The sequence below is a fragment of the Drosophila mojavensis genome, unplaced genomic scaffold, assembly GCF_018153725.1.
Source record: "Drosophila mojavensis isolate 15081-1352.22 unplaced genomic scaffold, ASM1815372v1 contig_80, whole genome shotgun sequence".
NCBI classification, from domain to species: domain Eukaryota; kingdom Metazoa; phylum Arthropoda; class Insecta; order Diptera; family Drosophilidae; genus Drosophila; species Drosophila mojavensis.
The window spans coordinates 16247458-16274270 of record NW_025318906.1 but is presented as its reverse complement, the minus strand read 5'-3'; the positions used below and the strand labels follow the sequence as shown (position 1 = coordinate 16274270).

Genomic DNA, 26813 nt, shown 5'->3' with positions numbered 1-26813 from the left:
GATAGTGTTTTGCTGACCTACTGATACTTTCTGTCAGCCCTCGTACTATTTATCGCTTTTCACGTTGCTATTCAGCGCGTGTTTTTTTTTTTTGTGCAGAACGTTTTTGCTATTTATTGTGTATTTTAAAAACACGCAAAGATGTCGAAACGACGTATTGAAGTGGGCGAGACATACTCCAACAAGATGAAGAAGTAAGTATATGTGAGAACATATGCTGAGCCAATGCTTACATTGTTGTGCCATTTGCAGGGAGTCGGAAGCTTCAACTTCTTCAGCAGCGGCGTCATCCACCGGCACTGTTGCCCAAGTCACGGGTGGATTTGTGCCCAGTAAACAAGTAAGTACTTGTGATGCCAGTAACAGCGGGATTTCTAATATCACTTGATCTACATTTGTTAGCCACCTATTACAAATCCGTTCACATTGAAGCCTTACTCCGCACGCTACCAAAACTTGTACAAGAAGCGAATCACATTGCCAGTATTCGAGTATCAGGCGGACTTCATGCGCTTGCTTAGTCAGCATCAGTGTATTGTGTTGGTGGGTGAGACGGGCTCTGGTAAAACGACACAAATACCGCAATGGTGTGTGGATTTCGCTGTGTCCAAAGGCCGCAAAGGCGTCGCCTGTACACAGCCGCGTCGTGTGGCCGCCATGTCGGTGGCCCAGCGTGTCTCTGAGGAAATGGACGTTAATCTTGGCGATGAGGTCGGCTACTCCATTCGATTCGAGGATTGCTCTTCGGCCAAGACACTGCTCAAGTATATGACGGACGGTATGCTGCTGCGCGAAGCCATGTCGGATCCGATGCTGGATCAATACCAAGTCATATTGCTTGACGAGGCGCACGAGCGCACCCTGGCCACTGATATTCTGATGGGTGTGCTAAAAGAGGTTATTCGACAGCGCAATGATCTCAAATTGGTGGTCATGTCGGCCACACTCGATGCAGGCAAATTCCAGCAATACTTTGATAATGCGCCGCTGATGAACGTGCCCGGTCGCACGCATCCCGTCGAGATTTTCTACACACCGGAGCCCGAGAGAGACTATTTGGAGGCAGCTATTCGCACAGTTATACAAATACATATATGCGAGGAAATTGAAGGTATGCAGAGAGGTCTTATCTAAACTGGTTCTCTCTCTGTCTCTCCCTTGCACACTCTGCTGAATGCTAATCGTTGACTCTTCCCTGCATAGGCGATATACTTATGTTTCTCACGGGACAGGAAGAGATCGAAGAGGCTTGCAAGCGTATCAAGCGTGAGATTGACAATTTGGGCTCTGAAATTGGCGAACTGAAGTGCATTCCCCTTTACTCGACTCTGCCGCCCAATCAACAACAGCGCATCTTCGAGCCGCCGCCGCCACCAAATGCCTCAGGTGCTATTGGCCGCAAGGTGGTCGTATCCACAAACATTGCCGAAACCTCGCTGACCATTGATGGCGTGGTTTTTGTGATCGATCCGGGCTTTGCCAAGCAAAAGGTATACAATCCGCGCATACGTGTCGAGAGCTTGCTCGTCTCCCCCATATCGAAGGCCTCGGCACAGCAGCGTGCCGGTCGTGCTGGTCGTACACGGCCAGGCAAGTGCTTTAGACTCTATACGGAGAAGGCATTCAAGAACGAAATGCAAGACAACACTTATCCGGAGATTTTGCGCTCAAATTTGGGTAATTTCTGCTCATAAATTTCCGCTAATTGCATTGATCTATATCTGATTTCCATTGTCGATTAGGCACTGTGGTGCTGCAGCTTAAGAAATTGGGCATTGATGACCTGGTGCACTTTGATTTCATGGACCCGCCGGCGCCCGAGACTCTGATGCGCGCCTTGGAGCTGCTCAACTATTTGGCCGCCCTCGACGACGACGGCAATTTGACGGATCTCGGTGCCGTTATGTCCGAGTTTCCGCTCGATCCGCAATTGGCTAAGATGCTGATAGCCAGCTGCCAGCACAATTGCTCCAATGAGATACTTTCAATTACGGCCATGCTGTCGGGTGAGAAACAAACTAAACTGATTAAGCTGCATAGATATAGATGTAGAAGTCGAGGGACTTTTTAGAATAGACCTAAGCTTCCACTGGGTTGTCTCTCAAATTGAAAAGTAGTTAGCTCTAGTCTTATGTGGTTTCATTTAGCTAGAGCGCAATGCCATCATCTGCAGATGACATTTGATTGTTGGCGACAAGGACTCTGACGCACGCTGACAAATTACTGTTATTCCAAAACGTGCAAAGAAAAAAGTTTATCAATTTATTTGTTCTTTGCATTCAACACTGAAGAAAAGTTGCACGTGCGTTCCATCTGCTTCGCACATTTGATTGAAATGTGATGCGGCGGCATTTGCTCGGCTATTTGCTTGAATTTAAACGATGTCCGCTTTGTGGCCTCGAACGCACTTGCAACTCACAAATGCAATCAATCCTTGAATCAAATATCTAGATTGCCTAGCTGACAAAATGTGAGCACAATCTATTTGTTTATGTAAAACACAAACAACAAACAAAAACAACAAAAACATGTTATGAATTTGCGCTTAATCGAAAACAAACCAATTCAAACATCAAACGTCAACCAAAGTGCCACAATGTTTCGTGCGACCCAATGAGGCAAAGAAGGTGGCTGACGAGGCCAAGATGCGTTTCGCTCACATCGACGGAGATCATCTAACGCTGCTGAATGTCTATCACGCCTTCAAGCAGAGTAAGTTTCCTGACTGTGCTCCTCCCAATCGACTCCGATAGACTTCAACTTGACTCGTTCTACAGGCAGTGAGGACCCGAACTGGTGCTATGAGAACTTCATCAACTATCGCTCGCTCAAGAGCGCTGACAATGTGCGCCAGCAGTTGGCACGGATCATGGATCGCTTCAATTTGAAGCGCACCAGCACAGAGTTCGCCTCGAAGGACTACTATGTCAATATACGCAAGGCTCTAGTCCAGGGCTTCTTTATGCAGGTCGCGCATCTGGAGCGAACGGGACACTATCTGACCATCAAGGACAACCAGAACGTGCAGCTGCATCCGTCAACTTGCCTGGACCACAAACCCGACTGGGTCATCTACAACGAATTTGTGCTGACCACCAAAAACTACATACGCACTGTGACAGATGTGAAGCGTGAGTTAATCCTGCACATACAACCACAGCAAGTTCACATCCAATCAAATATTCTCTTTGGCTTTACAGCGGAATGGCTGCTCAGTCTGGCGCCACAGTACTACGATCTGGAAAACTTTCCACAATGCGAGGCCAAGCGGCAGTTGGAGCTGCTTCAGCAGCGCATGGAGACGAAGCAGTACCAGAAGGGCTTCTGAGCTGCAGACGGTCGAGTTTTTAATCAACTAAAATAGTTTGAAACAATATTATGAAATCTAATTATAATGTGCGTTTAAGTGTAGCCATGGAACTAAGTTTGCTTAAATGTTCAATTGAAAATCGGTTTGGAATAATCACAACAACAAAAATATTGTTTTCCTTTATTGACTTAAACACAGCTAAGAATTCCGTTTAGTGTTAATAAAATCAACCTTTTGTATAACTAAAAATAAGATTCGTGGCCAGCTTCAACCGTTGCTCTTTTGAAATTGGATAAGTATGAACAAATAGATAGGGATAGCCGAAACAAACTGCAAGGGAAATGAATTGTATATAAATGTTTGTGGCATGGAATCAAAGATAGGAGGAGTAGCTAGACCCAGGGCTAAGTTCGAGAGCTGCAGCATTTCAATAAAATGTCTGGTCTTTAGCAGTGATGGAGAGACTTCGTGCTTCCCATCCCAAGAGCAAAGAATGGCAAGCCTAAGAGATCATGGACATAACTTTCGACAGGGAAGAAGAGATCATAAAATTGATTAGAGACCGAAACAATTAATTTGAAGTAGCTCAGTTTGTTCAATTTAAATTCAATTTGGAATAATCACAGCAACAAAAATATTTTGTATTCCTTTATTCACCTAAACACAGCTAAGAATTCCGTTTAGTGTTAATAAAATCAACCTTTTGTATAACTGAAAATAAGAATTTGTAGCCAGGTTCAGCCGTTGGTCTTTTGAAATTGGATAAGTATAACCAAATAGGTAGCGATAGCCGAAGCGAACTGCAAGAGAAGAAACCAATTTCAATATGAATGCATAATTCATATAAATTAGTTAAGGTTAAGAAAGTTTAAGAGTTCCACTTGATCGTTTCGGAAGACTACTGAAGCACTTACCGAAGTCAGAATCGTTCGATTGACCCGACAGAGTCCGCTGGCTGAGAACTCGGCATCGTCGACGAGCAGCTGCTGCCAGAACTTTTTGGTCTCCTCGACCAGGATGGGCTCGAAGACCTTCCGCTCGATTTCGCATACGATCTGAATGGTCTTGCGGGCCTCGCGGGCCGCCAGATGGCACGGCTCCACGACCATGAGCAGGCGCAGAAAGTGAAAGATGATCCAGAGCATTTGCACCCAGACATAGCCGTTGTCCCGCTTATTGAGCATCTCCAGGAACAGAAAGTACGCCGTGGCAACCAGGTGCAGCAGACAGGACACCAGTATGAACAGCACGGCTATGCCATAGAATCTGCAATAGTTTATAGTTAATCAATTTGATTCAGTTCACATTTTCCCGATATGGATCAAAGGTTCACCTTGAGAGCAATCGCACGCATTTGCCCAGCGATTCGTGATTGTCGGCCATGGCTCGAATAAGCAAACTTTTGTTTTTGGCTGTAGGGCAATGATGTCTATATGTTTGCTGATTATTGCTCATATGTATAGCTACTTACTGGCTGATTCATTAGGCAAGGTCTCCGTGTTCAACTTGGTTAGGCTGGCATGCAGAGCCATTGGCATCATTGGCTTGAAGCTGATGGACTTCACAGTGCTCACCTTGACCAGATTTGTGGCATTGCCATAACTTTTGTCTGCTAAGGTGTAAATTGTGGATTACGATTGCTATATCTACATATATATATTTATATGTATATCTATACATAAAAGGTTTCAAATTTGAGTTTATATATCTCTTGTTTGATCTTAAAACTTATCAAGGTAAATAAAAAAATCCCTAGGATAATTATAAGTATTAAAAGACTTGATTCCACACTTTGAGCGATTTCTTAGGAAATTCTTTTGGTTTTAGGGTTTAGCATACAGGTCATTTCTTTTTCATCTTACTCTCTTATCTTAGCTTCTGCAGTCTTTTATTTCTATTACTTTGATATTGTCGTCTTTATTGATCCTTCCTTCGCATTATATTTTATTCTTCTGTCTCTTTCTATTTCTTTTGCGTGTCATCTCGTTTGTTCCCTCTTCTTCATGTTTCATCTCTTTTGTTTCCTTTTCTTATTGTTGCATTTTTTTTGTTCCCTTTCCACCGTTTGCTTATCTCTCCTACGCTGTATTTTTTCACCTTTTTATCCTTACCTTATCGTTTCTTTGCTTTCCACTTTTCTATGTTCCACATTCACTTTTGTTCAAATATATTTTATTTCCGTTAGTTTTCTTTTGGGCTCAAACCTTATCATTATTTCTCTATTCTTCTCTCTCTTAACATCTTCAACTCTCTTATTCATTTTCCTTCCCTGTCGTTATATTTTCCTCACATATTTTTCTTATTTTCTCCATTGAGGTAATATTCATATCAAATACGTAACTCTCACGATTTCCAATATGTATTTGGTATTTTTTGTTTGGTATATCTCTGCTATTTACTTACCACTCAGATAGCTGGTTCTCAGCATTTGATTGAGCCGCTTATAGCGCCTGCCCAGCCCGTAAGCCGTGTTCGCGAAATTGATGTGCAGCCCGGTCAATATAAAGTAGAGACTATAGAAGGGTATATACCACTGCACGTTGAGCTCTGGCAATGGGATGTGACTTGAAACACTGGAAGGGAACAGAGCGAATGCAACCTCACCTGTGTCCTCGTCGCTAATGTTCATTTCCTGTGCCATGCGCACCCAGGTGCCCACGTCCAGGCCAAGCAGAATGCCGATGACGATGAGGGACACAGTGGCCATGGCATAGGCGCGCCAGCGATCCTTCTTGACATTGTTGTAGGGACTCAGCGTGCTGTCGATCTGTGATGGAATCTCGTTTAGCAAATATTCCATTGCTCGATCAGAGCTTTACCTTGTCGAGTCGCGTGTTCAGCTCCTGTGTGGCACGCAGGCCAAACATGCCACAGTAGACACCAGTCACGATGGCCAACACCACAACCGAAACGTCCGAGGCAGTCACTACCTTCGAGGTGGCCGATTTCATTCTGAAAGATGCACTTTTGATGTGTTGAATTTTATTCAAATTAAAATTCATTCAAACGAATTGAAGCAACACTTAAGAGCACACGAATCAGGAATGATTGGAGTCTACGTGGGGGAGATCACATACAGAAGCTTTAAGCCACATATGACGATGATGATGTATGATCAAGATATTCCTTTCTTTATTTAGACTTTTGTAGAGAAATAAAAAATTCTTTTTTGGTAAATACATATATTGAATACTCTGAGTAGAAATTATTTACGAGCATTTAAAATTTTAAAGTCCATTGTATTGGACTACCATTTGGTAGCCAGGAATCAGAATCTACTCTTACATAGTTTGTGGACATGCTGAATTCACATTTGATGCTCAAATCAAAATTAACTTTAGATATTTACGATAGGGCCCATTATTACTTATTTTCTAGAATATATTGAATATATTCTACTAAAGAATAGGCTTAGCTTCAACTCAGATAATCACAAAAGGCCTATTGACTTGGCTTATATCAGGCTACTTTTCTGGCCAAAAGCCACAGCTGATGATTGAACTTTCCATCTTTTAAATGCTAATACGCAAAAAATTAAAATAAATAAAGAAAATTTTAGAAACATTTTTTTTTTTATTAATATTCAATCAAAATATATTGATTGTTTCATTAAATTTGATTTTATATTATATCCTTTTTTTCATTCAATACCTCAACAGCTGCTGGCGTATCTTGAATGTTGTTAGAACAAGTCCTTAATATTGTACAGCCCTCCTTGTGTATTAAATTTCTGGCTAGTGCCAGGGCGAAAAGCAAGAACAGCAACAAAACAATTGTGAATTTCATTCCAATTGGCTTGACAAAATCGATTTGATGCTGTCAGACTGTTGAAGGCGCCTTTCATAGTTGCAGATCTAGCTCGTAGAGCTTGGGACTATGCACATAAAATTCCTAAACTTTAAACACGTTTGACTAACATTTAGCATAGCAGTTCAACTTTCAAATACATATATACATATGTACAAAATATAAACAAAGAAGAAAGCTCCAGTTGAGACAGCTCGATTCACAGATCCACTGAACCCTTCCAGCAACTGATATTTCAATAATTCGTGGTTTTCTTCTTAAACAAGAAACAACACATACACATACACATACACACGCACACACACAGGCATAAGCACGCAGGCATTCACACGCATAGTCTGAGCCTTCTAGGGGCTGAAGATGAAATACATCTTTTCCAAATTTTAGGGGTGAAAGGGAGGATATAGGGATGGCGGTCAATTATAACAAAAATCGAAATTCTCCACTTTAGCTTTAAAGATGCATTTAAAGTTTCTCCACTTTAGCTTTAAAGATGCAGGAGATATAATTGTATAGCTAATTTTCGATTTTCAACCGATGATACAAAAACATGACTATTTGTCGAATTTGGAGAAAAACTAGATCTACATACAATAGACAGGCTTAAGCAAAGAAATTCAAGTCTCTAGCCCTTGTACCTTCTAAATCGACTCAGCTTCTGTCTCTATTATAACCTGATTTTCTGAATATAAAATTGTTTTATAGTTCTACATTAAAATTAATTACATTTTATAAAAATTCATTAAAACGTATTATTGTACATCCAAATAAACATATATACATATGTACATATGTAAATATTTCTATGTATGTACGCATATAAATATATCATACCACTATGATATCGTAAGGTTGATACATCTACATCTTTATTTACTTTCTGATTCTTTTCATCAACTGTTGCATTAGTGTTAGTGAGAAGCTGAGAGCTTTTATAGAGCTGTGTGAGCTTGACTTGGAGTTGCAGGCTTCTGACTCATATCCGATACTTGTCACTCAGAGAGAGAGAGAGAGAGAGAGAGAGACAAAGAGAGAGAGAGAGATAGACAAAGAGAGAGAGTTAGATTGTTAAAGAAGGCGACGGCGACAAAGATAGCAAAACGTAGTCTTTGATGCTAAATACGATGGATTCGTTTTTAGGCACATAAAACTATTTATGTGAGATGAATACAAATTTTATATGTATCTATAATTGAGTTTCAGAATTAGAAATACAGCCCAAACATATGGAATAGAGAGATCATAAAAATTATATATCTACATACATAATATATTCCGCTCGCTCCCCGACATCATTTTATATAATTCGTAGATTTATTTTTAACAAAGTTATGTGTGCTTATGATATCATATAATATATACGCAGCATAGTATATATAATGATATAAGTAGTATGTACATATTTACATACAATTTTCATATACTTATGTACATACATACACACATATGCATACACACATACATATGTAAGCGAACTAAAAAGAATTCCAATTTGCAATCAATACTGATCAAGTGAACTGAACTACATGCATTACATTACAATTACTTAGCCAGGTCACCTAAATATGTCTCCAAACATGTAAACCCCCACAATGAAAGAAAAAGTACCCCAGCTAGAGCGCAGCTCAGAGCTTGCCTATAAAAGTCGCTCGATGTCAAGTGCGTGACATCAATCAAACACGGTCGATCGTAATCGAAATGAATTTCACAATTATTCTGCTGCTGCTGTCGATCTGCGCCTTGGCACTGGCCGGGCATGATAAGCCGCCGTATCTGCCGCGACCCACCTATAGGCCTGTTGGTCGCATCGCTCGAGCGGCGCCGCCCGCTGCTGAGAACAACTAAGCAGAACTGGAAAGTCTACTTATGGAATGTTTCAATCCAATAAAAAAAATAAAGCAAATCCGAAAAAACATAAACATAATTTTGAATCTTGTTCTTATATAACTTACCGCACGGGTATATTCGAATTCGCATCGAATAGCAGACCACGATAGGTGAGGAATACTAATCCCAAAAAAGAAATAATATGGGTAGATCGCATCACTACTCGAGTGGGTACTCTACCTACCCATGATCAGGCACAGGCACACCGAGTATATGGAAAATAACCAACTGCGAGTTATCTCTAGCTGACCTTTCGAGTTCTTTTTGGCCGAGTACGGGGCAAGGGCCAGAAGTTTGCTAACATAGAATATGCCAATATTAGTCTCCGAAATTTCCATATTGAATTAAATTAGTTAATTCGCGATTTTCAAATGATGCCGCCAAGCACTCGACAAGCACTGAGCCGCCGCTGTCGTGTGAAAACTACGCTTTTCTCTGTTTGTTTTTCCAGCACATTTGACACTGCGTAAATAATACGCTCCCGTGTTTGACCAATATTAGAGCCGGACAGCCTAAGTGAAAATTGCAAAAGGGAAACGCAAAACACATCAGTATTGCATTGTTGACAATAGTTTTGTCCGGCTGTCCCAGCGTTCCACATGCTGCTGTAAATAATAATTAGAGTGGCAGCTATATGTCAATCAATTAGGGACATAGGAGCCAATTATATATATACATATATGTACATATACGGCTGGCTTTATGAATGAAAGGCTAGACAGTGTATGTTCTTGTTGTTGTTGCTGTTGTTGTTGTTGTGGTAATTGTCACGCCATTAGTAAATATAGCTTTTGATTTGTATCCTGCGAAAATATACTTTAATCTCTTAAAAACAACAAAATATATGTATGTGTGTGTGTGTGGAAAAAAAATTGTCATTTGCGTAACAATTTGAAGTGGCAGGAAAAGAAAATGATTCATCTCATATCTCAGTTTCTAGTTCGGTATGGTATAGGCATTGAAAATCTCAATCCAATAGCCATCGGGATCCTTGATGAAGGCCAAACCCTTCATGCGGCCATCGTCGGGTTTCTTGACGAACTCCACGCCGTGCTCCTCGAAGCTGCACATGAAAGATATATAGCAATAATAATACATACATTAATAACTATGTTTATCTTGTGGCATTCTCAGACAAACCGCTTGCAAGCCGCATAGACATCGGGCACCATCAGACCGATGTGGCCAAAGCCGCGTGGATCGCTGTTGCCGTTGTGATAGCTTTGATCTGGATCGCTTTCGGTGCCCCAGTTGCTATAATAATACAATAGATAGAGAAACTCACAAAATCAATAAACCATATTAGACAGGTCAAAAGGTCAAACTTACTGAGTCAACTCAATGGTGGCCTTGCGGCTCATTGCCCAGCTGCGACGTTCCTTGGGATCCTTGGGTATATCGGCAGGATTTTCGTAGCTGTGCAAACAGATGTTATAAATGCCAGATGTTATAGAAAATTGCAAGCGTCATTGCACATACCCCAAAAAGTACAAGCTGAATTTTGCCTCTGGAAAGTCCAATTTCACCAGCAAAGTCATGCCCAAGACACCAGTGTAAAAGGGCAGTGATTTGCGTGGATCCTTGATGCGGTACATGGTCTGCTGGAACAGGAAGTCCTGTCGAAAATTTGATGCCAATATTATTTACAAACCCGAAAACTCATTTTATTTCATCTTACCTTAGTAGAGGCATCCTGTTTTTGGCATAGCTCATCGGCTTCTGCATTGGTTAGTCCCGTAACATCACCCATGATTTTTCCAGAATCACTTGTTGCTATCTCTCCAATTGGTGAAATTCAACTATTCGTAATAAAAAAAAAACACGCTGTTTGTCGAAATTCTAATCAGCTGTTTGCCATTGAACAGCCGATGACGCAACTCAACGAAAAGACTGCGAAAAGAATGAACTCATCTCTTCCAGCTTCCGGTATTATTTTCTTAAATCTATGAAATATAAAAATTCATTTCTTTTAATTACATCATTATCATTGCTGCCAATTGGTATCATGTTAAAGTCTTCCAATGGATTCGTTTTAAAATGTCAATTTTCTGCCGCACGCAGCAACCGGTGTGTTTACGAATTATATCGATATATATAGGTATTAAAAAAATATCGATAAGGAATTGTGTGTTTGTACTGCCGTTTCGATTTTATGCACCACAATCAGTGCTGTGCAACGTTTTCGGGCCATTTTAAATAAGAAACCGTTTCAAAATCAAGTTGTAAGAGTATACTAAAATTATGTCTTATCGTATAACGTCCGTTAGTAGGACCACAGAATTGAACCCAGTAGAGTTGAAGGAAATAATACTGAAGCTATCGACCAATAAAACGCCCTTAGCTGGCGTCGTCCTATCGGAAAGGACCTTAACGAATGTGTGCATGGCTGCGCGTAGTCTCTTTCTCAGCCAGCCAATGCTATTGGAGTTAAGTACACCCATTAAGATTTGCGGCGATATACATGGACAATATGAGGATTTGCTGCGCATATTCAAGAACTGTGGCTTTCCACCGCAAGCCAATTATCTGTTCCTCGGTGACTATGTGGATCGAGGGCAACAGTCCATTGAGACGCTGACGCTGCTGCTCGCCTACAAAATCCAATATCCGTTGACATTTTTCCTGCTGCGCGGCAATCACGAGTCGAGTGAAGTGAATCGCATCTACGGCTTCTTCGACGAGTGCAAGCGCCGTTACAGCATCAAGCTGTGGCGCACCTTTGTCGACTGCTATAACTGTATGCCCGTGGCTGCCATTATCGAGAACAAAGTCTTCTGCTGTCACGGAGGACTAAGTCCGGATCTGGATGATGTCAGTGTCATACGTCAAATACCGCGACCCATTGAAGTGCCGCCGCACGGACTGCTCTGCGATCTGCTCTGGTCGGATCCCGATAACAATATCGAGAATTGGGGTGAAAATGATCGTGGCGTCAGCTTCACCTTTGGCGCCAACATTGTCAACGCCTTCCTCGAGGCGCACAAATTCAATTTGATGGTGCGCGCCCATCAGGTGGTCGAAGATGGGTACGAATTCTTTGCCGGACGCAGACTGGTCACAGTCTTCTCGGCGCCCAACTACTGCAACACGTTTGACAACTCCGCCGCGGTGATGATGATAGATGCGGCCTTAGTTTGCCGATTTGTGATCATCAAGCCAAAGGTATTGCCGCCAACCAGCGCTAACAGGATCTCAGACTCTACTATGTGAATATCTATAGTGTCAATAATATCATTTATGTATATGTGTGGGTCTATATGAAATAATAATAATTCTTTTAATTGTATACATAATTCGTTCACTTTATTTAAATGTAATCGGCAGCCGAAGCTGTGTAACTCTCTTGCTTCGATCTTCGTTCATCTATTTACATGGTAAAGGCATTTTCAAGGGCATGTACTCTCTCTGTGTGTGTATGTGTGCATGAGTGTTTGAGTGTGTGCTCTTAACTATTTACATAACGTTGCATTTGTCATCATTGTATTGGTTGATTTGTTGTTTGCTTTGTAATTAAAACTAGTTCAACTGCTACAAGAGCCGAGTGTTTACGGTCTTGGGTATCGCATTGACATTATCATTATCATTATCGTCGTATGGTATGCTTGTATGAATATATATGTATGTCATTATAATATATATATAGCGTACATTTGCTTATCAATTAAACTACTTGCTTGATTTTTCATTGTTATAGAGTATTTCCCCTTGCTCGCTCTCTCTCTCTTCCTCTCTCTCGTTCTGTACTTTTCTATTAAAAATTAATTTTAGTTAGTTCTCTAAGCTGTATAGATCAACATACATTGTGCTTATGATTATCAGAATCAATTATCAGTTTCTTCATCTACTTTTTGTTGCTTGTTTTTGTTTTTTGTTTTTGGTGTCGTAAAAATGATTTGTAAATGAAATATCTATGGCTTGGAAATCAAACATAGATTTTTGTCAACATTTCATAAGTTTAATTCATTTAAAAAAATAATTCTATTATTCTCTCTTCTTTTGTTTATGTGTAGACGTTTCAACTGTTGGTCGTTTGTTTTTCGTTTTTATTTTCTTCTTCTTCTTCTTCTTCTGGATGGTTCTTTACAAATGCTTTTTTGTATAGGAAACTAAATGCTATTAGTGTAAAATGTTAACAAAAATGTTATTCTTCTTATTTTTCATTATTCATTTTCTTAAGTGCATTTCTCTATTGGAAGGAGTCGCATTATTATCCAAACTGCAGTTATCGTAAAAAAAAATTATAATAATAATAATTAAATAATTTACATAGTTACAAAAAAAAAAAAATCTAAGAAATTAAATTAAATTGAGAGTTCTTTCAATGCATATTTATTTTTCCACAATTCATTGCTTTTGCATTCAAACTAATTTGCAAGCACATAACAAAATTATAATATAATTTAATAATAATAATAATAGTTAATTACGAATTAATTAAAAAAATTACAAATAAATTCAAATAAAAACATGAGCTAAGAACATAGATAGATGTCTTCATACCGCACGCTAGCATTAATTACTAAATACTTTCGCAATATCGTCTAACAAAACTAATTGAAAATTAAACATAAACTTTTCTTTTATTGCGCAATAACAATGACAATGAATTAATCGCATATAAAAATTTACTTGACTAAAACGATCGAAGAAAAGAACAGAAAAAAATTAATAATTATAATAATAATAATAATAATAATGATTACAAAGCATAAACTAATTTACAATGTATATTTAGTTAATTATTTATATTAGGTTTATTTGTTTAATTATTATGTATATTGTATTCTTGTTGTCCGTCTCTTTTGGTGTTTGTTTGTTTGTCAAAAATTGTTAAATCTAAAATGTTAGCTGAAAAATTGCTTAGACTAAAATGCGCAATTAATGGCAAAAATCCGCTCTGGTCATTTCTTGTTATCCGTTCCATTTCACGTACATGTATAATATATATATATATATATGTATATATACACACTTCAATATTCAATTAGAAACTAAATAATTTGTTGTCGCTGTTGTTGCTGTTGGACTGCCAAGTTGTTCACATAACCTTTGATTTAATTTTAAAACGAATGTACATTGAAATATTGGCAAAAGTACGCTTAGCATTTACAATTACGAATTACATTGTGGTTGTGGTGTTTGTTTGCTTTCAATGTTCTCCAGCACATTTGTTTGCTTTTCTAAAAGTAATGTTAAAAATTATCATTTAGTTTAGCTTTAGCTTTATAGATATATATATATATATAGATATATGTCTATGTATATGTATATGTATATGCATATGTGTATGTGTATGTGTGTCTGCATGTGTAACCATAGAACTAAAAATTTATTTATAAAAATTTCACTAGCAATTAAATTCACCATTCAATAATAATTTCAAATTAATTAAACGCAGAGAGAATGAATATCAATAATTAATATTGGTTTTTCCTTTTCACTACATAATGATTTTTGTTGATATTTGCTTATGGTCGTTGGTTGCTGTTGTTTAAAGTAGTCCACAAAGAAGGCAATATATAGATTACAACTAAATGGTTTACTATTTAAAAAAGGCTAATCATCATCGTCGGACGAATTTGAGGACAATTGCAGATCGTTTTGTAGCAAGTCATTGGGGAAGCCACCATTGGATGCATAAATGCTGGACTGTTGCTGCTGCTGTTGGTGATGATGATGATGCGACTGCTGCTGCTGCTGCTGTTGGTGTTGCTGTTGTTGTTGTTGATGATGTTGATGACTATTATATGTGGGCGATATAGAGCCCAGTCCCAGATTAGGCAGCTGATGCATGTGTTGCTGCTGTTGCATATGATGATGATGATGTTGCGATAGCTGCCCGGGCGGCTGCTGCTGCTGGTGCGTGGAACGGTCATCCTCGGTGCTGTCATCAGAATCGCTGCCACTGTCACTGTCGCTGGATTCGGACTCGGAGCTCGAGCTGGATGCACTCAGTTCGCCGCCAATTTGCTGCAAAGGAATTGAAACTGTTAACGAGCAATGCGATGGCAAACGCTGCAGATACCAACCTGTTCCAGCACGGCGGCTGCCTGGGCCATAGACTGCGCCGCCTGCTCATGATGAGTGGGCGAATCCAAATCCAGGGGCATACTATTGCTATGATTGCTATGGCTAAATGAGGCGCGCTGCTGCATTTGCTGTTGTTGCTGCTGCAGTTGTTGCTGTTGCTGCTGCTGTTGTTGCTGGTGCAGCTGTTGTGCGTAGTTGTTGTTGGCGCCGCCACGTCCATAATTCTGTTGCTGCTGCTGCTGCTGCATGGGCGGACTTGAACGTTGCGTCTGCTGCTGCCGCTTGGCGTGACCTTGGCTCGACGCCTGCCGTTGCTTTCCCATGTTCACTGAGCCATAGTCCGGCTGGCCAACTGACGAGCCTGTGGAGGAGCCCGAGATGTTCGCCTGGCCGCCGCCGCCGCCGCCGCCATTGTGCAGCGCTGCACTCAAGCCAAAGTCATCATCGTCCATTATCATAGGTATGCTGGGCAACGTTTGCTGGGCATTGTTGGCATGCCAGCTAAAGAGCAAAGATATAGATGTGAATAGGAAATATATATAGAGAGAATGCAATGCTTACGCCGGCGCCGATTGCGGACTGCGGTGTGAGGCAACTGGACGTGATGGTGAGCTCTGCTGCATGGGCGAATTGCGTGGCTTAAAATCAACTGTGAAAAAAAAATCAGGCATGTTAAGCCAATGTTAAGGCAATGTTATATGCATTTTACTCACTTATGTTGTTCCGGCGACTGCCCGTCGACACTTTCGTCTTCGATGTTATGCGCATGGTGCTGTTCTCCAGTTTAGGGCCAGATCCCGTACCAGCCATTGCCCCGGACGGCATTGGCACACCATTCGGGCCAGAGGACATGGGTGCAGCATTTGTAGCAGGCATCAAGCTTGGCTTGTTTGTCATTTCGCTTCTGTTGGTTGAGTGCCAAATTGTATTAGAGACTTTAATTATGTTCCTAATTATGTATAGACTTACCTTGTCTTCTTCACTTGTATATTGTGGTTTAGCTTCTCTAGTGTGATAGCACCCGTTTCCTTGTCGAATATGATTAGGCATTCTTTTGTATATTTTTTGTGATTACCCTTATAAACTGTTTGAGGCACACCGGAACTTTCTGGAAAGAAAATCGAAATTGAAATATCATACAGAATTTAGCATGGCTCAATAAGAATTACAGTTTAAGCTGAACATAATGATATATATATATATATATATATATATATGTATATACCTTATATATAAAGCCATTTTGTTCAACTTTGTCATTTAGAAACGAGTTCAGGGCCTTATTCAGCATGACAACTGCAAGTCACATTTGCTCAAAAAAGTGAATGTAAATTTATGAAGGAAATTAAGATGATGCCTTAAATAATATATTAAATGTATTATGAAAAGACCTATATATACATATATATATTTAAGCGATTCATGTCGTCGTCTTATTGCACCGTTTTGAACAAAAAATAACGATAATCAACAATCATTTTTCAATTTATTTCAATTCACTTTGCTCCAAAAGCTGCTTTGAGCCAATGCCCCAAGAAGTTGGGTAAACTATAATTATCATTCCATTCAGTTGCTTCAAGTACGCCGCAAAGTATCTCAGATGAAACTTTTACTCGCGTCTTGGTGTGTGTGTGTATGGGTGTGTGTTTGTGTGTGTAACTGAAGTCAAGTGTTTTAGCGGCTGCTCAAACAATCAAAAACTTCAGCTCAATATGAACAATTTTTGTGAATGCGACTTGAAAATGCCAAAAGCTAACGTTCGATAAGAAAACATTATAAGATAAGAAATCAACAAGTAAAAAGACATTTATAAATATCTCTTAAGAGCGTAATTTATCTATGAATATCTGTCAAGTGAATAAATATACAAAGATAAGGAGGGAGTGACCTTAAGAGAAACCCAAAGAAGTCACTAATTTTATAGTTATTTTTGCAATATTATTAATTTTTTTTGCCAGGTTCAAATAAAGAAGATAACGCATATAAACAAAAAAAAATCTTAAAATTTAAATATTAAATTATAATAATAATATATTTAAAAATATTTAAATAATATATAAAATGTATTTAAAATTGTTCTTTTTTCTTAGAAAGGTCATTTTTGCTTCTAGTTAATTAATTAATTAATTTTAATTAATTAATTAATTTTCTTACTCATAATAAGATAAAAAAAATAAAAACAATTGCACATTATTACTAACGCAGTATTCCTCATAAAATGCGACCAATTTAAGGCCTCGATTCGCAAAAGCATATAACAAAAAATATAACTAAATAAATTAAAAAAATCATTAAAAAATTGCTCAAACAATAGAAATTATTAATATATAGTATATATATGTATGGAAGTACAGTGAAACTGTATGGAAGTTATATATACAAATTAATGTATTTGTATATAAACTTCAAGTTAATATATATATATATACATATAAACATATTTTTTATAGGCACAAACTCAGTGCCGGCGAATAAAAAGCTTGCCCAAGAGAGGAGGAGGAGAAGATATACAGAAAGAGAGAGAGAGAGAGAGAGAGAGAGCACCATATTGCGAATGGCCGAATATGAAATACACTCTCAAAGAGACATAAGCATGTATGTAAATAATATATATTGTAAATACCAAAGAGAATATAATGTATTTCTTAATTATTTAATAAACAAAAGAGTTTCTTTGATTACATTAGTACTATATACATTAAAATATATTTAATATAGAATATTATAGTTCCCATATGCTCCCAAGTATACTTGAATGCCATTGGATACACAAAAAGAGGACGCTGGCTTCAGTTGACATGACGCTCCCATAAAATTCTCAAGTGGTTACAGAGTAGGCCAGAGTAGCACATCGAAAGACAATCACAAAGTCTGTTGATGAGAAAACCAATACCAATGCAGGCGAACTGCTATAGCTACTACTACTACAATAAATCACCCAACTAAGGTCTTAACTACTCTCAATTGGCAGACATAATAACACATGTATATATGTACATACGAACTATGTACATATACACATGTCACTTGTGTTACATTTAGCTTGTCAAATTGAGTAATAACGCACACAGGTAGAGTATTTAGAGCGAAGGGGCAAGGTTGTTTTGAGTGCCTGCAATTGTGGTTTGTGATTTATTTTTATTTTCGTATTTGACTTGAACTCTTTATATTGTCGCAAGTGTTGCGATTTTTATTTATTTTTTGATTATTTCGTTTTGTTTTTTTATTTTCTTTCTTATTATTTCTTTCTGTTGCCTTTCGCCTGTTGAATAACCGCCTCACAGTTGTTGCTGTTGTTGTTGATGTTTGTTCAGCTCTCGCTTACAGTTTGACATGCATGCATTGCAGCAGTGACTGCCAAAACTCAGCCAAGCGACATCAACTCAACTGCACAAAGCAACAACAACAACAATATAATAAGCAAATAAAATGAAAGCGTGCACCAGGCAACAACAACAACAACAGCAACAAAATCAACGACATAAACAAAAGCAGAGCAAGCAACAACAGCAACAACAACAACAACAACAGCAACAACAATCAACGAAATCGTATATTGAAATCCGGTTGTGCTTTTGGAATTTGTTTTGTTACACGTAAATTGTATTAATGTGTGCACTTAGATACGCGCTCAGCTGTGTGTGTGTGTGTGTGTGTGTGTGTGTGTCAGTTGAACGGTAATCATTGAAAGTGCACCTAAGACAACGATGAGCTTAAAGCCAAGCCTCTGCCATGATGAGCAGCGGCTTAATGTAAAAGGCAAACGATACAGCTCCATTCTGTTATCGATAAAAAGACTACGATAACGATAACGAATATCATCTCATTCAATTTTTATATGTGTAGTAGAGCTTTTGAAAATATTTATTTTCGATGTCTTACATATATTCATAAAATCGATAAATATCGATTATGAATTAATACATTTATGTTCATCCAGATATTAGATCATTTACCTAAAAACTTACTTATACGTTCATTAGCTTTACATATTATTTAGTCCCGCATAAATGAAATGCAATAGATCAGCTCTTTATATTCCCCCGCTCATCAACGAACGCTAAATAGCTCGATGCTGACGTATTGTTCATCAATCGTTGAACAAAGTTAATCGTTCATGACCGATTGATTGAGCACAGAGTATCGGTTATGATATGTGGAAATAAGTATATATCATTCACAGATCACTGAATAAGTTCAGCACTTAATTTTCTTAATCACGCGATCAAATTATGCCATAAATTTCGGTTACTACTACTTAGCTTCCATAAAGACTTTAAAGAGCATAATAAATAAGGATTTAATGCAGCACCAGTTTCTTGACAGCAGCTCAATCATCATGTCTTATAGTGGCTCAACTTTGTACGCAGGGTATCAGATAGTCACCTACTTTAGGCAACAATACTTTCTGCTATCATATATTAGAGTGATTGCACGATCAAACTAAACTATTTTTACGACTTATCAATATATTATTTTGATTAAATATCTCCATATTTTATTCAGTTGTCAATGAACTTGGCTAATTGAATCCGTATTATCTATCGTAGACGCTCTCAATCGAGCGAAACTTTTTGTACGCGTGGCATAAGCTCGTGAGAACGAAGGAGATCGCGTAACGCACTCGCTCACGCTCTCCTCTCATACTATCTCACTCACACGCACACGTGAGCACGTTGATGTGTGTCTGGGGAGACAAGAATTTCCATGCAAATGCAAGCGAAAGAACAGCTGCTCGAAAACAAAGAAATTCTGTTAGTTTCATTCTCTTTAAATAAAATACATATATTAACATATACTATATGCATATGCACGTATACACATGGGTGTGTGGGTGTGCGTGTGCGGGTGTGTATGCACAAAAAGCGAAAAACCGCTATGGAAAATTCCACAATAAAGTGCAGAAGACACCGAGTGTGCGACGTGCCAAAAGCGCTAAGAAGCTTGATATAAAACAAATTCAACTCAACGATAATCAACTTCTCCAGTTCTGCGTGCAGCTGTTATCGTATGTGATCTATAAAATGCACATTAGTTGTCTTGGGGAAATTCTCTCATTGCAATGCCATTTGGCAAAGGCCTTACCTATATCAAAAAATATACCAATGCACGCACACACACACACACACATAGATTTATAGAGAGAGTTGAACCGTAACGCATATTCGTATGTATGTGCGTTGTCATTGAGAGAGGCTCACTTGGAGTTTAATTTTAGCTCGCTCAGCAACTGACTCTGCTCATAACGGTAAATTACTATTGAGCTCAAAGCAGAACTGCAAATCAAAGCAGTGAGTGTCTTACTTAAGGCATCAATACACATACACACACAAATGCTCAGCTCCTTTTACATACCTACATATTTGAGTGAATCGAAGCTAAACTAAAGCAAGCTATCTGTCTGTAGCAGGTAGCGACAGAACATTTATAATTTAAATAAATAAATAAATAAAAAGGAGATAATTTATTAAATATTGATTGATTTTGTATAATATTGATTGATTTTCTATAAACATTTCTCGGAAATCAATTTTTTATTAAACAATAGAACACGATAGAAAGGCTATAAAAAGCAAATCAAAATATAAAATAAATGATCAAACTATGGAAACTCGAAATCATTGATGACAGCATTGAAGGTCATATTAAGGACGCTAGTCTGTTCTCTAGGAAGGCTTGAACTTAAAATACAAATATTAACCGTGTCTTGGAAATATTTAGAATAAAATTGAAAGTCCACTTCTACACAATATGTAAAAAATAAAATTCTACATTTTATTTATTTATTTTTATTTCAATTTTATCCATATTTGTGAAATTCAAATTACACACTTCATGGTAGATTTAGTATGTCTAATTTCAATTTGTATGCCCTTAACTGGCTGTAGCTTTTCCTAGAGAGAAAAACGAATCAGTTATTTTTTACAGATCCATCTGGCAATCCAACAAAATGCGTTTGGCTTTTCTAATCATCGGTGAGGATTTAAGATTTTGCAGCACTCCCTTCCAAAAATAATCTCTGTTTAGTTCTATTTCATGTTAATTTAGTTGCTGGTAATCTCTTTAGTACTATAGTGTCAACCGCATTATCCCCAGTCAATTACGTTGGAGGCCATGTGAAAAACATCAGTAGAACACTAGCATTACTTGGAATTAAGCTACAAATATTGGGCGAATCTTGGAAGGTGCCAGAAGAAGATCCTTAACATAATCGTTTAATTTTGTGCTATATGTAAAATTAAAAAATATATATTATCATTTTCATCAGCAAATATGAGTTTCGATTTATTCTATATAGAAAGAAAGAAGGAATTCAGCAATTGTAATCTCTTGGTTTTTATTCATTTATCCTGATAACTTTAACTTTTTAAATTTCTCCTTTGGTAACTTATCAGATATAATAACTACTCTCCACACCTGGAAAGGCATCAAATTTCATCCACATTTGTGAAATTCGAATTATACGTTTCATGGTAGATTTAATTTATCTAATAACAATTTGTATGCCCTTATCTGGCTTTCTAGAGCAAAAACCGAGTCAGTTATTTTTCACAGACCCAGTTGGCAATCCAACAAAATGCGTTTGATTTTACTAATCGTCGGTAGGGACTCAACCATTTGATGCACCTTCAATCTAATAATCTTTGTTCAGTTCTATTTTATATGCAGAATGCAATCTATGCAGCGCCAAAAAGGGATGAGAGAGGTATATTCGATAATATTTTGTCAGCCGTAATGGGCAAAGTCGAAAACATTGCACACCATACTGGCAGCATTAGTTCTTTTCTGGCAAAGCTCGGAATTGCAGTACAAATATTTGGCGAGGCTTTGAAGGAACCCGAATGGAAATCGAACTTAACTAATGCCTAAAGAAAATTTATATATATACTGTATGTAAAATAAACAAGTAAAAGATGCTCTCAATCATTGCGGAGAACTGATATTTCAATTCTCATATGTTTCTCTTATGGGCTATATTATGAGAATTTAGTTTTTGCATAAATCTCTTTGTAGCTTATAAATCTCTTTTTTTTTTTTTTAATTCTCTCCAACAAACTGTTTTCTTCTGATGTAATGCTGAACAATTTGATTTACATTCGTGAAATGTAAATTTTACGCTTGCATAATTCCAGTTCGTATTATATTTAGTACGCTTGATGGCCATATAACACCGATTTTTCATGCCTTGCTTTCTTATTTATCAGTCAGTCTGCCATGCATCTACAACAAGTCTTCATAGGTGAACCCATAAATATATATTAAACAAGAAAATCCTAACTAATATAACGTTTATTTTCTCAGTCGTGCTCTCTATGCTTTCCATTGGAAATGCCGAATATATTGCTGATAAAAAATCAAACGTTGATTTTTTATATAAATGTGGAACATATCTAATAAAAGGAAGCAAATATATTAAAAAGGCAGGGCTGCTTCTGCAAATGACTAGCGAATCCATGCGAGGTATTGCGCCCTTTAATGCAAAAATGTATATAAACCAGTGGCTAGAAGTGGATGATGAAGTACCCCGTAAACCCAGCTACCTCAAATATTTCAACCTCTTTTAAATGATCTAAATGGAGCCACGCTAAAAATATACAATAATAAAAAGAAAAACTAGGTCAAAAACACCTCAACAAACTACTTTCTCTGAGTATCAAAATTAATACCGACAGCCTCTATTAAAGACATCATTTCTGAGAACCACAATTATTTCTATGTTGATGTTCATATTATTTAAGAAATTAATAGATATTTATACACAAAATGTAGTTCAAAACATTTTAAATATAATATAATTATATGTTTCTGTTTTAGTGCATCACATTAAGAACAAGTAAAAAGACTCTAGTCGAGACTGCTCGACTAGGAGATACCCTGAACCCTCTAATCTGATATTCTAATCAGTCTGCACTTCTTTTCGACACACATACATACACACACACGTATTAGAATGCGCTCTGCTAACTGCGCTTGGGTTGCGCTGTAGTGTAGTAACATTATAAGAATTTATTTGTTGAATAATTTAATTTCTAGATGTACAATCTTAATGAAAGTTTCAGGGCGTAATTATATGGTGAAAATGTATGTACATTCCAAAGCACATGTCTCTAGTACTTGAAATACGCCTTTTACAAAGGTGAGGGTGAGGGGGTGGATATAGGGGTGGGGGGTAAATTACAACAAAAATCGAAATTATATAAAATACATATAAGTCTACATTTAAAATTTGCAAGCTCTAGCTCTAAAGGTGTAGGAGATATAATTAAATAACTAGCTTTCGATAAGGTTTTTGATCGATAATAAAATATCGGGAGTAGTTATCGATATATAAAGAAAAACTTGATATGCGCGTGATATACACGGACCTAGGAAAAAAAATTTCAAGTCTCTAGCTCTTATATCTTCTGAGATCGACGCGTTCATACATACGGACGGACGGACGGACAGACAGACGGACAGGGCTAAATCGACTAAGCTCGTCGCCCTGATCAAGAATATATATACTTTGTGGGGTCTGCCACGCCTCCTTCTGCCTGTTACATACTTTTAACAAAACCATTATACCCTGATTTCCCATTTTCAATGGGTTCAGGGTATAAAAAGAACATGTACGACAAGCGCCCACACACACACGTACATATATATCCTTGCATTAAAATCTAGAGTGGGTATTCTAGTTTGTTGCTACGAAAATCGAAACATAGAAGATGTATTTATAGATATATATCGTATATTTACAGGTCATTTGAAATTCTATAAAAATTTCCTATTTAATTGATCAGCTTCTGAGAAAATACTTCAAAATCTACATTTACATTATATAAGAAATTCTCAATCAATAATTTATTTCATTAGTTTCGCTTGTGGTATAAAAAAAATCACCCAAAACTCTACAGACCCAACCTTTAGACACCTGACAAATGCACTTATTTTATCGCCAGCCAAATTTCTTAACTATGCTCGGGCAATCAACGAAGCGTTACCTGAAACCAAGTTAGCTGTGCAAAAAACCAAATTATATATATATAGCTAAATAAATAACAATAATAACTGACTGTTAGCTGTCTGGACACAAAGAGCATAGCTAAATAAAAACCTGAATGCTTGGCTGCATTTTGCCTGACTTGATGTAATTTGGTTTCTTTACTTCAATCGTTGACTACCTTTCTACCTTTTATATATACCCTGTACTAGTACAAAAGAGGTCAAGTGGGCATTTTGAAAAATATGTAATGAAATTATAAAGAAATACATTATATATTTTAATCATTAATTATAAGTTAAGAACTATTTTAATAATATGTGGAAGTATATATATTGATCTACACTCTCTCTTACATATTTTTCATAATATTTCAGTCATAAAAGTATTATATACAAGCATTTTAAGAGGAGTATCTAGCAGTTGAGCTACCAACTATAGTACATTTTCTAGTTCGTTTTTCCCCCTCAAGTAATGCATTAGGCAGACTCTTAAGTTTTGTGCTGTTTATGTCATCAGCAGGCGGCAACAGAAATGACCAAAATGCAGAGAGTTAAACTAAAGTAAATACATAAATATTTTAAGGCTGAAATTTCGTATTTTGAGTTTCACGCCTTCTCCACTTGCAATGCATAAAACACAATGTAATTTTCTAACTGCTTACTTATTGCTTATTATAAAAAAAACTCAAACACAACTGTGAGTCATAATTAGGAGTTTTTTTTTCGGTGAATCGATCAGCTGGGCTTGGGGTTAACGTGCGAGGAATCGATATAATTGGCGTTTCGTATTTTGTCAACAGTCGCGACAACATGTTCCGTTTATTAGCATACTTAATATGTAATTTTATAAATGGAATCGAACTGAATATTCAATGAAAACGCTTGCGTGCCGTCTTTTTGGAAATTCATCAATTTAATGTGACTTTCAATAAAAGAAAACAAGTTCGGGGTTTAACCTCCGACAAAATTGCTGAGAGATTCAACGTTAAATGTGCACGGGATAATAAAAACCGTCGTAATAATCTACAGAGACTGCTAAATGTAGTCTCTCACGTAATTTTATGTTCCTTAGAATAGCTATTTCGATATAGCTTTAAGATGATGAATAATCAATATACTTTGTAGAATCAGCTAAATTTTTGCTTATTTATTCAAATTTCAATTTAATGGTGTTTCATTTGAAATTATTATTTGCTGTTTTACAAAGTTTAAATGAATAATATTCAATAATCAACAAAATGCATAAGCAGATTGCGTGTTATAATGGTCTGATTAGCTCAGTTACCCAAACACATATAGGAGGTCGTATTGTATATAGATATAATGTCATATTCACAATAATTTAAATAAAGTTAAGCAAATAGAGCTGAAAATTTGCTTTTTATTTACATTTGTTTATTCAGTATAATTATTTTTATAAAAATACCCGCATTGGCATTTATTTGTAAACAAATAAAAGCTTGTTGTCATTTGCAAACAGTAAAAGCTAACGATGATTCATTACCTCAATGCGGAAATCGATTAACCGAAATTCGTGCTAATTTCTAAATTTGCGTTTCTCACAACGAATACACATGAATATTTAAATCAGTTGCAAATATCGATATTTTGCATTGCATAAATAGAATATCGATAGCTCGTAGAAAGCAGATCCTTTTGGGCAATATCGATAGAGGATAGAACAAAATCAATAGCAAATAGAAAGAAGATCCTTTTGGCAATATCGATAGGTCATGTCTTTTGGTATTTTGTTTGGCAATATGGATGGCATGAAAACTTACCTAAATTTGGCACGGTAACAGTAACTTGATTATTGGAGCCAACATCCACAGTTGCCATTCGGCTCGTATCCACACTGGCTGGCTTAAAGTCATCTAGAAATCGTAGACGGATTGCATAAGTAATCAGAACGTACAACAAACGGAATTGTTGTTGTTGTTCTTGTTGTTTGGTGAACAACCAGCAAAATGCTCAACTCACATTTAATTGTGTGAAATGCGGTCGCTGTATTTTTTGGATTGAATGTGGCACCCAACTTAAGCTCGCGTACCTCATCCCCACCGATGTTGAGGCGTTCGGTAAGCGTTGGCTTCTGTTTGGTCATCATCATCGTTCCCCCGTTGCCGTTGTTAATGTTGTTGTTGTTGTTGTTGTGGGAGGAGTATGGTGTAGGCTGGTAAGGCAGGTGGTTGGTTGTTGGATTCTGATTATTGTAATTGGCACTGGTGTAGTTTGACTTTTGATAATTGTTGTTGTTGCTAGTGTTGATGTTGTTGTTGTTAAATTGATATGACTTGTCGCCAACAGTGTCGGCAGTTGAAGACGCCAACGCCAACGCCGACGTCGCCGCTGTTGCAGCAAAGCTACGCTCCTCTGCAGCGCCACCGCGTTGATAATTGTAGCCGCTTGTAGTTGTAAAATTAGCTAGATCACTGCCAGCTGCGCTGCCGCTGCCGCTGCCTACGCCGCCGACGCCACCACCACCTCCACCGCCGCCGCCGCCGCCGCCACCGCCAACACTGATGCCGTTGCCGGACTTACGATAACTGCCGCCGTAATGTTGACTTGCAGCCGCTTTGGCTTTGAGGCGCTGCAGTTTACTGGCTGCCACGGATTTAGGAATTTTTGCGGCCGTACTTATCGACGTGTTGTTTGGAACGTTGCAAAGACTTTTTCGCACACACGCCGGTGGGGGACACGGTGGAAAAAGTTGTTGCAAACGCAAACAAACACGTTTTAATCGATGCAAAACGAAATAAAATCAAATCAAAATAATTATAAGATTGATTAGAGG

General features: G+C 37.7%; 5 protein-coding genes and 2 long non-coding RNA genes across 9 annotated transcripts; 4 read left to right on the top strand and 3 right to left on the bottom strand.

Moving 5' to 3' along the window:
- The first annotated feature begins 71 nt into the window (after positions 1 to 71).
- LOC6580203 (putative pre-mRNA-splicing factor ATP-dependent RNA helicase PRP1) lies at positions 72 to 3480 on the top strand. Of its 2 annotated transcripts, XM_002006025.4 has the most exons (8): positions 74 to 194; positions 253 to 340; positions 403 to 1111; positions 1204 to 1677; positions 1743 to 2006; positions 2590 to 2712; positions 2778 to 3131; positions 3201 to 3480. In XM_002006025.4, exons 1-8 carry the CDS (start codon positions 142 to 144, stop codon positions 3326 to 3328), a joined length of 2193 nt encoding a protein of 730 aa, XP_002006061.1. In that variant the 5' UTR covers positions 74 to 141; the 3' UTR covers positions 3329 to 3480. The 2 variants fall into 2 exon arrangements, with proteins under 2 accessions (XP_015019623.1, XP_002006061.1); XM_015164137.3 differs by lacking the exons at positions 2778 to 3131; positions 3201 to 3480 and having other exon boundaries at positions 72 to 194; positions 2452 to 2611.
- A 367-nt stretch (positions 3481 to 3847) lies between these two features.
- LOC6580202 (gustatory receptor for sugar taste 43a) lies at positions 3848 to 9724 on the bottom strand. 2 transcript variants are annotated; one of them, XM_044011021.1, is made up of 9 exons: positions 9189 to 9724; positions 9070 to 9124; positions 6130 to 6274; positions 5915 to 6077; positions 5714 to 5857; positions 4782 to 4922; positions 4644 to 4722; positions 4225 to 4576; positions 3848 to 4110 (listed from the first exon to the last, which is right to left on the bottom strand). In XM_044011021.1, the coding sequence occupies exons 1-9, from the start codon at positions 9340 to 9342 to the stop codon at positions 4048 to 4050; spliced, it is 1296 nt and encodes a 431-aa protein (XP_043866956.1). In that variant the 5' UTR covers positions 9343 to 9724; the 3' UTR covers positions 3848 to 4047. The 2 variants fall into 2 exon arrangements, with proteins under 2 accessions (XP_043866956.1, XP_032586534.1); XM_032730643.2 differs by having other exon boundaries at positions 4782 to 4919; positions 6130 to 6262.
- Positions 9725 to 9799: 75 nt separating this feature from the next.
- On the bottom strand, positions 9800 to 10843 carry LOC6580201 (lactoylglutathione lyase). The gene is made up of 5 exons (XM_002006023.4): positions 10683 to 10843; positions 10484 to 10620; positions 10334 to 10420; positions 10145 to 10258; positions 9800 to 10067 (listed from the first exon to the last, which is right to left on the bottom strand). Exons 1-5 carry the CDS (start codon positions 10752 to 10754, stop codon positions 9941 to 9943), a joined length of 537 nt encoding a protein of 178 aa, XP_002006059.1. The 5' UTR covers positions 10755 to 10843; the 3' UTR covers positions 9800 to 9940.
- Positions 10844 to 11040: 197 nt separating this feature from the next.
- On the top strand, positions 11041 to 12290 carry LOC6580200 (serine/threonine-protein phosphatase alpha-2 isoform). Its single transcript, XM_002006022.4, has one exon. The coding sequence runs from the start codon at positions 11246 to 11248 to the stop codon at positions 12212 to 12214; it is 969 nt and encodes a 322-aa protein (XP_002006058.1). The 5' UTR covers positions 11041 to 11245; the 3' UTR covers positions 12215 to 12290.
- Positions 12291 to 14408: 2118 nt separating this feature from the next.
- On the bottom strand, positions 14409 to 26780 carry LOC6580199 (ell-associated factor Eaf). The gene is made up of 7 exons (XM_002006021.4): positions 26000 to 26780; positions 25801 to 25893; positions 16004 to 16142; positions 15748 to 15938; positions 15596 to 15683; positions 15034 to 15535; positions 14409 to 14974 (listed from the first exon to the last, which is right to left on the bottom strand). The coding sequence occupies exons 1-7, from the start codon at positions 26127 to 26129 to the stop codon at positions 14561 to 14563; spliced, it is 1557 nt and encodes a 518-aa protein (XP_002006057.2). The 5' UTR covers positions 26130 to 26780; the 3' UTR covers positions 14409 to 14560.
- Positions 20801 to 21306, top strand: LOC116804172. Its single transcript, XR_004364237.2, has 2 exons — positions 20801 to 21009; positions 21062 to 21306. It is a non-coding gene; the product is annotated as an uncharacterized LOC116804172 (long non-coding RNA).
- LOC122757743 lies at positions 22127 to 22741 on the top strand. The gene is made up of 2 exons (XR_006357876.1): positions 22127 to 22274; positions 22337 to 22741. It is a non-coding gene; the product is annotated as an uncharacterized LOC122757743 (long non-coding RNA).
- Positions 26781 to 26813: the final 33 nt, after the last annotated feature.

Bases quoted from the DNA above. Each gene is read 5' to 3' on its own strand.
- LOC6580202 (XM_044011021.1), bottom strand. From the start codon at position 9,342: ATGGAAATTTCGGAGACTAATATTGGCATATTCTATGTTAGCAAACTT. The intron at 6,078-6,129 runs GTAAAGCTCTGA...ATTCCATCACAG, and splicing joins TGAACACGCGACTCGACAAG to ATCGACAGCACGCTGAGTCC. The intron at 4,577-4,643 runs GTGAACCTTTGA...AAACTATTGCAG, and splicing joins TGCGTGCGATTGCTCTCAAG to ATTCTATGGCATAGCCGTGC.
- LOC6580199 (XM_002006021.4), bottom strand. From the start codon at position 26,129: ATGATGATGACCAAACAGAAGCCAACGCTTACCGAACGCCTCAACATC. The intron at 16,143-25,800 runs GTAAGTTTTCAT...TTTTCTTTCCAG, and splicing joins TGTTACCGTGCCAAATTTAG to AAAGTTCCGGTGTGCCTCAA. The intron at 15,684-15,747 runs GTGAGTAAAATG...TTTTTTTCACAG, and splicing joins CAGTCGCCGGAACAACATAA to TTGATTTTAAGCCACGCAAT.
- LOC6580201 (XM_002006023.4), bottom strand. From the start codon at position 10,754: ATGGGTGATGTTACGGGACTAACCAATGCAGAAGCCGATGAGCTATGC. The intron at 10,621-10,682 runs GTAAGATGAAAT...AATTTTCGACAG, and splicing joins AACAGGATGCCTCTACTAAG to GACTTCCTGTTCCAGCAGAC. The intron at 10,259-10,333 runs GTAAGTTTGACC...GTATTATTATAG, and splicing joins GCCACCATTGAGTTGACTCA to CAACTGGGGCACCGAAAGCG.
- LOC6580203 (XM_002006025.4), top strand. From the start codon at position 142: ATGTCGAAACGACGTATTGAAGTGGGCGAGACATACTCCAACAAGATG. The intron at 1,112-1,203 runs GTATGCAGAGAG...TTCCCTGCATAG, and splicing joins TATATGCGAGGAAATTGAAG to GCGATATACTTATGTTTCTC. The intron at 2,713-2,777 runs GTAAGTTTCCTG...CTCGTTCTACAG, and splicing joins CTATCACGCCTTCAAGCAGA to GCAGTGAGGACCCGAACTGG.
- LOC6580200 (XM_002006022.4), top strand. From the start codon at position 11,246: ATGTCTTATCGTATAACGTCCGTTAGTAGGACCACAGAATTGAACCCA.